The sequence below is a fragment of the Fulmarus glacialis genome, unplaced genomic scaffold (assembly GCF_000690835.1).
Source record: "Fulmarus glacialis isolate BGI_N327 unplaced genomic scaffold, ASM69083v1 scaffold12659, whole genome shotgun sequence".
In the NCBI taxonomy this organism is placed as follows: domain Eukaryota; kingdom Metazoa; phylum Chordata; class Aves; order Procellariiformes; family Procellariidae; genus Fulmarus; species Fulmarus glacialis.
In genome coordinates this window covers 1-12406 of record NW_009232669.1, presented here as the reverse complement: position 1 = coordinate 12406, position 12406 = coordinate 1, and the positions used below count along the sequence as shown (strand labels likewise).

Below are 12406 nucleotides of genomic sequence, written 5' to 3'. Positions count from 1 at the left end.
GCACTGCTTTCTCCCGTGAAAATAATCGCTGTCTCCTTGTCCGTGGGAGGGCGGGGAGATCAAGAGCCAACCTAAACGAACTTCTGGCCTTTAGAGATTAGTCTCTGGAGGTCAAAGTCGAAATGTGTTAATTGAGGGTAGTCGTGGAAGCTTGCGTTGCGGATAAATGCGCTGCGGCTGTTTTGGGGACTAAACAGCGCCGAGGTTTGGGGTTGGTTTAAGCGCTTTTTTGGTGGTTGGTTGGATGTCAGGCTTACACGCAGACGTGAAAACATCTTGCCCTGTCCCGAGGGGGTTGCTGCGGCCTCAGGCATCGGGCCACGGGGCCTGGCAGCCCTCGGGACAGGGAATTTCCAACGCGCGGAGGTTAAACCCGGCTGCGTTGCTGCTGTTGCTGGCTCCTCGGAAAGGCACGGGAACCGCGCGCGGCCGAGGGATCGGAGCGTGGCCGCCCCCGCGTGCGGCTTGCGACGGGAACGATGCGGTCCGATATCCGCGCTGTGCGAACGGGGATTCCTGTTTGCACGTGCGCTCACGGCGCGCGCGCACGTATCAAAGTGTTACGAGGAGTATTTATTAACGACTGTGGAGATTTATGAGATTGGTTAATGAGCGTCGCTTTGCCGCGCAAGTGCAAAGTGTTATTTTCATGGAGAAAACAGCTCAGATGTTCCGTTTCTTTTTTTAAAGACAGAATGACTGTATTTTAAAGCTTTACTTGCAGGCAGAATAACATCTGCTTTCGATTATTGTTTCTTTAACTGCAGGGTGGAAATATCTACAGCCTTACTAACGCGGCAAAGGAGGAAAACTTGTCGGCGGGGCGGTAAGCAGGTGGCACCGAAGTTTTGCGAGTGGTGTTTGTTTTCTAGAGTGCCTTTTAGCACCTAGTCAGGCGCATTTCTTTTCCCTCGGGGTTGAGGTTTAACATAGCCTTTCCGTCTGGCTAGCTTTAGTTTGTGCTAATTAATAGGTGTTTAAATTAGAACCACAAGACTTTCAACCTAATTTCTAACTCGCAATCGTAAAAATCCGTGCAGCGACCGAAGCGTGATAGGGAGGTAACTTGAGTGAAACGTTTAAGACTATTAAGGATGTCATAAGGAATGACCAGGCTTGTTCTTTTCACACGTTACCGCAATAAAAGACCAAAAGTTCACCGTGGAAGTAAAGAAATGGGAATCTAGAATAAGTTAAGGGATTCACCCCGTCGAAGGCTTCCCAGTGGCTGTGGGGGGGTGTGGGCTTCGCTCTCCATCTCATTCCCGGTGAGCAGTCTGCCTGTAAAGAGTGTTATTGCATTATAATCGTGGAGGCAGGCCCTAAATTTAGGGTTTAAAAGCGATTAGCTAATTTTATGGTTAATTACGTTTTTTAGAGTGAGTTTGTGACTCGGTTCTCTCTGCTGAAGAAAAATAAGCATGCTTCCCTCTTCTTTGGTAATTGCCACTTTCCTTTGCTGCAGGGGCTGCACGCCTCTGGCGTTTTCTCTGTAAGTAAATCGTGGCTCTGCCACCTCGCTGCCCGGGCTAGGCAGCTTGCCGTTTACCGAGCGAGAAAGCAAGCTGCTCCCTGGAAAAAAGAGATTTTTATAATCTACGTCCTTCCGAGCAGCAGTGCAGTGCCTTTCCTGCAGTGTTGCGAACCGTCGCAGGTAAGGGAGCTGCTGTCTCATTAAGAAAAAAGAATTTAATCACCCTTTGGCAGCAAATGAAAGTCGTGGTTCCTGGTGAGCCCCGTGAAAATAACGACCGGGGCCAGCCGGCCTCGGTGGCCTGCCCGGTCCTCTGTTTCCGTGTGGGAAGAGGTTCCGAGGATTCGCCGGGCTGTAGGAACGGCGAGGCAGAAATCGATCTGCAGGACTTCCGATGTCACCTTTCCCAAACGCTGAATTCACAGGGGGGAGTTTTCCGCAAACGATACATTTCTCCACTCCCGAAATGGGATCTTTCAGAAATCCCACGGGGTATGAAATGCGTGGTATTGAAAGAAAACGCTTCTGGAGTTTTTTAACGCAAGTCATTCTTTTTTGGTGGCACAGTTAAAAAGCGATGTATGTAACTTTGAAAACAATACTCGTACGTATCTGTTAATAGGTACAATTCCCGTAACCGCCCAAAAGAGAAGCTGTCTTAATCGCATCTCTTATTTAAAGCTGTGTCTTTATCATGCTGGTGATTGATGTCTCACCGGGGATTTTTCTCTAGTTAACATCTCTTGCTGCTAAATGAACTGCAGAGATTTCCCAAGTAGACATGAAATGAGCTCTACGGCAGGAAATGCAAGCGTGGATCTAACGTTGATAATGATTAAATTATTTTTTTTAAAAGTGGTTCAACTTTATAATGTTAATTTTCCATTCCTTTATCTCGATTTTTTTTTTTTTTCACTTAGCCATAAGACCGGTGCTGCTCCTGCTGATGGCAGCAACTGCGAAAGCGGCTTTTTCCGCAAGAGCTGCGGTCAGCCGTTTTATACCGAGAACGGTCTGGAGAGCCACGGGTGTTTTCGTGGTGAACAATGGCATTCAGCACAAAGGAAGGAGGAACAGCAGGTAAAGGGAAACCGAATCCTTCGGTGCTTATGATTTAACGGGAATTTGAATTAAGGTCATGAGGATTCTTTAAAACCTGCCTGTAGCGTCTGGAGATAAAAGCTGTGGAGTAACTTACCCTTTCTCCTGAAAGTTCAGGTGAGTACAAGAGCGGGATCCAGAATCACGGTGCTGTCGAAGCCCTTCGGGTGGTTGTCCCGTAGCGGATGTTCTAGACTAATTGTACTGTTTTGAAAGCCGCTGCTGTTTCCAGCAGCGTTCCTTACTCTACAGCTGCGGAGCGCGAGTGAAAAGCGTAAGCCTGATAGTGTGAACTTGGGAGCTCAGTTTTGTAAAAAGAAGAATAAGGAGTTGGTGCGATAAGGATTCCTGTTCTGGGCTCTCGCTAAATTATGTTGGGCTTAGAGGAACTTACTCGGTGTAGTAGCTTGTACTATCATCGTTGTTTTATGTAATGGAGAAACGATTCAGAAGTGACTTGAGAGCGCAGTTCGCAAAGCGCTTTGACGTCCTGAGGTGATGCCAGAAGATACACCTCGTACCCTTGTTTGTGTGTGCGGTAAGGTGTGCGATGCGGGAGACGTAAACGCTCAGAAACTGTCGCTCGAGGCAGCCGGAGGCGGAAACTGTCCCTCAAAACCCGAGATGCCTTCGGAGGACGTAACAGTGGCTCCTCTGGTGATTCCTGTCTCGGTACCTGTGACCGCTACGGACTCGCGAGCGGGGAACGAGGTGGGCAGCGATTGCGTTCCTCGCGTATTTTAATGATTTAGCGATAACGCCTTAGTTAGCCGACTTCGCTGGAGTCGCTTCTTTGAGCCAACTGGTCACCAGGGTGCGAGTTTCACTGGCTTAGCCAGCAGCTTAGCGTTACGGCTCCCTTAAATCCCCCAAATCATATTCAAATAACACTGCGGTAACGGACTCGGTGGTAATTACTACAGTAATGGACTTGGTAAAGGTTCCAGGCTCCGTCTGCGTAATTTATTGGAAATATGTAACCCATTAATCCCCTTGAGTTGCGTGACAATAAAAGAGTATGTATGCAGGACAGCTACTTGGCATTAAAGCCTAGGAAAAGAGTTGGAATTTCACTAGGCAATTTAAAGAACTTCAAGACGATTTCAGAATTTACTTTTTTTTCTTTCAGCGCTCTCTCTGACTACAAAAAAACTCGCAGGGGGTTCTTTTCAACAGCTCTTGTTCTCACGAGTGTGTCTGTTGGCTTCCCCAGAGCCGTCTACACGAGTAAGGACTAGAGCAGAGGGTCCCCTGGCTGCGCTCCTCGCACCAGTTTGGGGATTTGGTGTTCGTTATTGAGCTCGGAATAATAAATCGTGACACCGAGAGTCTAGAGGAAACCCAGATCAAAATCCTATGCAATCTCAAGCTTTCTTCTCTATGTTTTCAAGTGCCTTGAACTTGTTCCGCTGCTTTTCTCTGATAAACAGGGATTTGACGGTTGAAATTTTTTTGTCCAGGTTACTGAAAAGGAAAACCTGGATGGGAAGGACCTCAAAGAAAGCTTGCACCAGAAAAAGCGGAAGAGGCAAAAGCGGCCAAAATCCCTTTTTATCCCACCTCCGCCGGCCCCTGAAGCCCAGCCGGGGATGGGAGGATGTTACCAGAGTAACCTTCGTTCGCCCGTCTTCCTGGTGGATCATCTGCTGAGAGACTTGTTCCAGTGCTCTCCTTACACGCCGCCTCCGATGCTCAGCCCCGTACGGGAAGGATCGGGCCTCTATTTCAGCACTCTCTGCTCTTCCCCTGCTAACGCTGATCCCAACCAGCTGCTCAGTGCTGTATTAGGTAATAAAACCCTGATGCCTGCACTCGGCAGATAGTAGAACTGGAAAGGAATCCAGCTGGCTATCGTACAGACTTACAGAAACAGAGAACTGACCCGCGGTCACTTTCTCTGGGATACGTTGTAAATTCAGACGGTATCCACCTCCCTGTAGGATAAATTACTGCATCCAGTACGCAGGCCAGTGGGAATACGGAGGTTTACGTTTAGCAGCTTAAGTTACTCGTGAACTGACGACCTGATTTTATTGTACCAGGTTGCGGTAAAAATTTGTCTTAATCTGAGTATAGAAAAGATGTGGTGGTTCCAGCCAAACAATCCTGTCGTAAAACTGCCGACGGCGCTGCCGCGGGCACCTGCGTGTCGGAGGCAGCGGCCCCGCGAAAGCGGTTTTTCCTCTGGGTTCGGCTTTTGCTCGCTGGTTTGTCACCTGTAGTTATTCAGAGACGGCAGCCGAGTTAGAGAGTCGTGCCTACAAATATGGGCAGGCCCCGGCTCCGCTCGTGCCTTCCAAAGAAGGCTTTAAAAAAATAGAAATATGTGACTTCTACTTTGAGATTCCTGGTGCGGAACAGGGGATGTGAACAGCCTGCCAGGGTTTTGCTCTGATAGTGGCTTTCACTACCCGAAACCGCAGAACTGCTCGATCCCTGCGTGGCTGACTTCTGACCCGTGGTCAGATGCAGCTGCGGAATTGTATCCGCATGGTCCATCTCGAGAGCTTCCGAGTGAAAAAGTGAGCAATTTCACTGAAATGAGGGAAATTCCGAGAGGATAGTTCGTGGTTTGCGACGATGAGGGTGTGAAGTAAGGCTAAAGGACGGGCTCGACAGAATGATTTTTATCTTGAGCATTTTTATATCTTTCAGGCAGAATGGACAGGGACTTTGGATTTTGTCTGATGAAGGATAACACCAAAATCAGCATTCAGCCGTGAGTTATGGCATAGCGATTAGAATAGTAGCAAACGCTTGGAAAACGGGCGATGAGGAGTGTAGGAAGTCAGCCCGTGGCTGGTTCAAGCGTGCGGGCCTTGGAAGTTGGCATTGACCTCCTCCCTCCCACGATCGCTTGGCCGACGCGCTGTCCTGATGACATTAATGGCGGCTTTTTTTGGCCAGATGATAACCGCGTGCTGGCCAGAACGAAGTTGCAACAAAATGCCCGCTGCTACCCCAGTGAAGTACTGGTTTTGTTTACTGGTTACGCTGATGTCATAAAGGTGCCCGCTTTCCTCGTTCTACACGCCGTTACAGGGGCCTTGGTCTTTTTTTGCGGTCGCAGCCTTCTCTCTTTGCTGCTCCCTACGAGCCTCAGAGCGAACCTCACAAATTTTGTGAGGTTTTGAGGGAGGGAGAGCAAACTTTCTTGATTGACCGAGGACGAAAGGATTCCAGGGATAGCGCGATGAGGCCGTTAGTATTAAGAAGTGGCTGTGAGAGTTGTTGGAGAGAGGAGGAGGGCTAGTAATGCTTCGCTGGGAAATGTGTGTTGTAGACGTACCATATTTATGACAGCCGAGCCTTGCTCGTCACGCCTCCCCTCTTTCTAAGCGCGCGTGTATGTATCTGCGTGCTGTCGCGACGTATCTGTTCGCGACTTGCCTTCCTCACCTCCTCGTTCTTCTTGCTTTAGACGCATCAACGTTGGGCGTCGGTTTCAGGCAGAGATACCAAACCTCCGGGATAGATCGCAAGCGGAAAAGGATGAAGAGGGAGCATCGTTGGTGTGGAAGCCCTGGGGAGATATCGCAACTAACCAGGAAACGCAAGACAAAGGTTTCTTTAACGCTTTTCTTCCAAGGCCACCCCCGAGATAGTAGGGTTCAAAAATTCCACGTTTTCACAGCAGCTTTTTGTACGTTCGGGTTTTCTCCCTTCTTTTCTTGACCACCTTCCCACGTGGTAGCATTTGCGGGAAGGAGATGGCTCAGTTCTGGTACAACGGTGAATAATAACTTACGCTCTCGGTAGCACCTTCCATGAGAAATGGTCGGGGGCGTTTGTATCTGTCCCACCTCGTCTGCAGCGACCTCGGAAGAGGGGAGATTCGTCTCCGGAGTTACTGGAACCAAAGCTGCTCTTACGGAAGAGACGGCGATACCCGGGCAGTTGGGACACCCGAGGTTTTTCTGTGCCTTTTCTTGGTCTCCAGTCTGCCTCTTGCACTTGCTCTGTTTTCCCTCTGTCTCCTATCGCACCTTTTCCCCTTTCTTGACGGAAACTGACTTTCTGCTGGTTTCCGTTGCGTTTGTAGTAACGGAACTGCTCAACATGGCCTGCTCCAGCGCCATGCCGGGGGGAGGAACCAACCTCGAGCTCGCCTTGCATTGCCTGCATGAAGCACAAGGCAACGTTCTGGTAAGAAGCAGCTATTTGGTCGTAATTAATAAGGGACTAGGACAGCCTTTGTCACTGGTGGGAGCTGCTCCGAGTTTTCTATTCCACAGGCTGGAATCTGGTCTCTTTGTTAAACTCGCAGAGTTCTTGCGTTGCCGCAGTCTGCATTAACGTCTCTTGGGATTGCAGACCCTCTCCTGGCGTATAAATAAGAGCTTGTTTTGTCTCCTGTAAATGATGTGACAATTTGGAGAATACAAGTACTGCTCCCCGCAATGCTAGCAATGAAGGAATTGCCGTATTAGATAAAACCCGAGGTCTGCTCTAGATAAATATCCTGTTCTTGACAATCGCAACGCCCCTGGCTGAGCAAACACCTCCAGCCTGGTCCCGGTTAAGCCCTGAGTGGGTCCGCCTTGCTCCGTGTTCTTTGGAGACGGGATTTAACAACACTCCAATATAGCAGAGGAGTCGGCGTATGCTGCGTCTCCACGAGGAGGCTCTACGAGCACGTCTGCTGCGGCAGGGAGAGAGAAATCTTCTCCCGGAGGTGGTGGCGGGTGGGGTCCCGCAGCCTGGTCCCCAGAGATCCCCGGAGGTTCTCTTTCCTTAAAACGCTTCGGTGTGGATTGAGGAAGCATTTCCATAAACTCCGGTGGGCTGAGGTGATCCCAAAGCGCTGAACTAAGCAAAATCTTCCTGCAGTGGACTGAATCACTGAAGTAGGAAAACAGCTGAAAGCAAGAATTTACCTTTTGGCTCCTCCCGAGGGGGAATCTGAAGTCTTTTTATATTAAATCTTGCAGGAGGCTCTGGAGATGATGCTTTTTGGGGCACCTCACAGATCTGAATCCCATCCTCTGGCTAATTACCACTACGCAGGTAAACTGGAAGCAGAGCTTGTTCCTTCACCTGGGCTGCTGACAGATACTGCGGTTCCCTTTCTGTATTCTGATTTAAAGAATTTATTTTTTAAAAAAAAAAAAATGTGTGAACAACGATTCGTGTTCTTTGGGGCGGGGAAAGTAGTGGCAAAGCGCTTCAGTTTTAGTCTGTTTACGGTGCTTTTTTACGTGGGGAATGCCTCGTTCTCGCGTTTCAGCCCGCTGCTTTAACGCGCGCTGCCCTGCAGTGACACCCAACGGGAGAAGCACGCTGAAATGTGGCAGTGCCAAACGCTCGCTGCCGTTCGCTCTTCCTTTCAGCTGTGCCCGTGCTTTACAGCACGCAGGGCTTCTCTGCTGGCGGTAATAACTACTATCGCTAATGAATTCATTGCTGTGTTCGGTAATTGCTTTCTGGAGGAGGAGAGATGTCGATGCGTGAATAATAAATTGCGCTGGTTTCTCTTAGGCTGTGAGTGATCTAATAATTTGCGTGTTGCTGTTTATTACTAGGTTCAGATACTTGGACGCCTCTCGAGAAGCAGTTGTTTAAAAAGGCTTTTCGTGTTCACAAGAAGGATTTTTACCTGATACAGAAGCAGGTAGAGCCGTTAGAACCGAGGTGGATCTGTAGGGCTGTTAGCGTTGGCAGTTTTAACCCAGAAAGCTGTATTTTGAATTGTGCGCCGGAGTCCTGGGTTTGCTTCTTAATGCTAAAAAGTCACCGGTACAAGACATTATTTGCCCTAACGTATAGAGCAACAGAATATTTAATCTCTCTGGTACAAAATGCCAGAGATATTAAAATACGAATGAAATGCCATGCTGACTACCTGTCTGAAACGTACAATTCTGCCCTTCCAACGCTTCTTTACAGCTTTTTCAGAAGAGGAAGGTTTGCTTTCCGACTGATCTCACCCGTGCGTTGCACTGCGATAACGGGGGAGAATGGGGGAAAGGAAAAGCGTGCTAGATGGATTTGTTGCATATCTGTGTCTTGTTTTACGACAGTATTGCCATTATAGATTGCTTCTGTTTTTCTCACAATAGATTCAGACTAAGACTGTATCCCAGTGTGTTGAATATTACTATACCTGGGGAAAAAAAAATAGAATTGGCTGCAGTCAAGCTCAAGTAACAGAAAAAAAGGTCAAGAGAAACAAGAATGAGGTGGAGGAGACTGGAGAAAAGGTAGAAAAACTGCTGGGGATTTGTGCGAGATGCCGCTCCTCACGAAACTGTCTTCCGATGCCCTCTGAAAGGTGCAGCAGATGCTGCCCAGGGAGAGGTTCTGGTTTTACGCTGCTGCTGCTTTGATAAACTTATTCTGTAGAACAGCTTTGAAACAAGAAAGCAGTATTTAGCAGTAGTTAGCACCGTTGCTAAAACGCTCCTGTTACCCTTTACAGACAGTATTTGTTCTTAATGTGCTGGCCCCCTTGCTGATTTAAATAAGATAATTCCCAACTACTTACTAACATTAATAATTCTGTTCGCCTTAAACTTGGTGATGATTTTCAGGGATATTCTGTAACATCCCGTAAAAGGAACCGCTGGTGACGTGGCTCTGCACAGGGATTGCTAAAGCGTTCCTTGCCAGTAAAGAGGAGTGTGGTTCACAGAAATACTTTTTTTTTTAAATTATTTTTGTGATAGAAACTGGGTAACCATGTAACTTTGGTGCTCAGTAATTCCACGTTTTAAACCTGTTGTATAGGAAAGTGCTATTCTGCTTAGAGTAGTATAAATAATACGTTTTTTCTTTCAAGGTCTGTGTTTGCACCCTATCCTCACAGTCAAATTAAAGCAGTTTTTCGGCTGTTTAGGGTTCAGAGGAGTTCACCTGGGCAGATTTGGGCCGAGCTATTTTAGTGCTGGATGCGTTCTAATTGCCTGGGCAATTCGGAGATTTTCAAGCTCGGTTTTTTTTTTTTTACTTTAGCTACCCCCCTTCCTGAAGAGAAGGAAAAATTAATCAAGGCTCTCTGGTTTACAGGCTGTTTGCAGCCCCAAGAAGAGACGCCGTTTTCTGCCTAAGGAAAGCGCGAAGATAAAGCAGAAGGGTTCTAAAAAGACGGCCCGCAGCGCAGGCGGTCCGTCCTGCAGTCTGAGCGGGCCTTCGTGCCAGGCTGGAAGCGCGGGTGATCGGGCCGTATTTCCGTGCACGGAGTGTGAAAGGTAGCTATTCATCTTTCTTCTAGAAACCTCCTGCTTTTGGCTAAGATTGAATTTTTAACTTTGGAAGCCACGCGGGGGGGGCAGAGGGGAAGCGGAGCTAAGGGCAGCTTGAGGATTACCCCAGCCCCTTCGCCTTCTTGCCGTTCTGCTTGGCTTCACGACCAACTTTCAACCCAAACCTCGGTCTTGTTTAACCACCGACCTCCCACACAGCCAGGGGTACCGGCAGAACCAGGCCACGAGACTCCGTCGTACCACGCATCGAAATACACTCACAAAAGTAGAAATAACGAAGCTTGGTTTAAAAGTGTTTATCAAATTTAAAAAAAAAAAAAAAAAAATTATAAAAAAGACACCCCTGTTTGTTTTCTGCCTTCCAGGGTGTTTGACAAGATAAAAGGTAGGAACGCTCACATGAAAAGCCATCGCCTGCAGGAGCAGAGAGAGCCTCCCATGAAGATTAAATGGCCCTCGAAGCGTTTTAAAGATGAGGCAAAGATGGAAGAAGTCCAGATGCTGGCCTCCTCCGAGGGTGACTGCGAAACTGTGATTTCGGAGTCGCAATGAAGTTAGTTTTCTTTATTTAGAAGAACACACGAACCTTCTCTAGCGCCGGGGCAGCGGCTGAGCTCCGAGGTGGATTAGACGACGCGAGGTTGCCCCCACTCTTCAATCTAACCCATCAGGAGCGCAGCAGCAGTTGCACCAATGCTGAAAAACCACCTTGGCTTTTCCTGCCGTGGAAAAGCGCCCCGTGAAGCTGCAGAGAACGTTTGCTAAGGGATTTCTGGAAGAAAAGCGGCAACTTCGTGTGTATAGTGTGTTTTTAAAAACTTACTTGGGTTTTCTCAGTAGTTAGTGCCAATAGTTGGTGTTGAGTTTGACAGAAATAAATGTGAGGGCATCAAATGTTCTTTTCTTGTATCAACACTGCAGCGACGTGTGTTAAATGGCGTATGCGTGGCATTGAATTACAATTATGCGTGGTTGGGAAAATAGGCAGTTATTAATGACCGTAAAATAGCTGTTGTGCAAATACTAGATCTGCTTTCGTTTAAAGAGGACTCTTGCCTCCATTTAAAACGAAAGTTGGATGCCCTTGGCACCTCGCTGTCGGTTTTGGTGGTGTTAGAAAGAAACAGAATAGGGAAATCACTGAGAAATTGTCATCGTGTTTAATATCGTGTTTTGCCATAAAGTGATAGTCATGCACAGCATTTCAGATCTGGAATATAGCCCTCTCCTGATCCGAGTAAGGGTTGTTGTTTTTTTTAATGTGCTTTCTACTTAGCTTATCCAATTGGGTTCTTGAATAGCAGATGTAAAAGTTCTTGGGCTGCTCTTGCTGGTTATGCTATAAATAATTAAAGCAAAACTCGTTACGCTTGGTTGGTGCGAACACGGCATGCTACGCGTACATCAGCCTCGAAAGAAGAACCTGGGCGCCTGCTTCCGCCGGCCCCGTCCCTCGGTCGGTGGGGGACGTAAAGATGGATCCTTATTATTCCTAAAACTCTCTTAAAAGTTAAAGCTTGAGACCGCCGACCCGCTGAGTCCGGGGACCGCTGCAGGCTGTAACGCGCCATCGCCTCGAAGCTCCTTCGCTTTCCCGTCCAAACTTCCAGTTTCCTTCGTTTGTTGGAAAATACAAGGTACTGGCTCTTCCCGTCGGGCGAGGGACGGGGCGGGAGCTGCGCGCGACGCGGCGGGGTTGGTTTTGCGTGCAGCGATAGGCGTGGCAGCGGAATCGGGGTGGTTAAACGCGTTCCATCTGCTGCGGGTCGTCGCGGTTATCTAGCGGAGTCAATGTTTAAAGCACCGTATCCCGTGGTGTGTTATTGCACTGATTTGTGTTCATTTGCATAAATAATACTGCCTCGCTCAGCTGCGTTTGGTAGTGAAAACTGAGGGTTTGATGAGTTCAGTGAATGAAATATAAATAAGGGGTCTCGTCTCCGCTGTCGTTATACTAGGAGGGGTAAAAGGCTTTTTTTTTTTTGTTGTTGCCAGGCCACAAGATTTTCATGGCTTTGTTTAATTTTTGCTTGGCTGAATATTCACGTCCAATACAAAGAAATCTGTATTTCAGTTCCATTTTCTCTTTAAAGGACCAACCTTCAGGTCTGGGCCTCGATAAACTTTACCCAAAGCCGAAGGAGGCTTTGCAGAGTGGGTGCGAACGTTATCCTTTCGCTTCTCATAACTTGTATTTTTAAAAAAAAAAAAAAGTCAAACTTTTTTATCTAGCCCTTGTGATTCCAAAGGGAAACCAGCTGCCTTCCGAAAACGAAGACAGGCCTTTCAGCAGCGTTCATGTAAGTCAGCAGGCAGGAAAGTGGCTGTGAGGATCGAAAGTCTTTGCAGTAAACTAGACTGTGGTCTTTCCCAAAGAGACCTGATCTGGATTTCAGGAAACCATCACCATCATTTTCCTTAAAAAAAAAAAAAAAAAGTGGGATGTCGCAGCACGGAGCGATCTTAATTTTATAGGTATATTAAGATACCGACCTCTGCTCTGTAAAGAGTTGCTACAATCGTAACTCGTACCCCAGAGGAAAACCCAGAGGTGATTTCGAGTTGAAGCTGCCGGATCTTGCGGGTGTTTTCAGGTTCCTCGCTGGCCGTGGGGACGGGACGTCCCCCG

General features: G+C 47.9%; 1 protein-coding gene across 1 annotated transcript in view; it reads left to right on the top strand.

The window, feature by feature from the left end:
* The window catches only part of ZNF541 (zinc finger protein 541), a 15206-nt gene extending 4877 nt beyond the window's left edge, over positions 1–10329 (top strand). Inside the window, 12 exon segments of the mRNA XM_009585007.1 lie at positions 729–826; positions 2395–2554; positions 3119–3286; positions 4036–4363; positions 5231–5294; positions 5997–6139; positions 6618–6721; positions 7507–7582; positions 8098–8186; positions 8635–8775; positions 9581–9762; positions 10143–10329. Of these exon segments, the coding sequence (XP_009583302.1) occupies positions 729–826; positions 2395–2554; positions 3119–3286; positions 4036–4363; positions 5231–5294; positions 5997–6139; positions 6618–6721; positions 7507–7582; positions 8098–8186; positions 8635–8775; positions 9581–9762; positions 10143–10329 (1740 nt within the window).
* The last annotated feature ends 2077 nt before the right edge of the window (positions 10330–12406 follow it).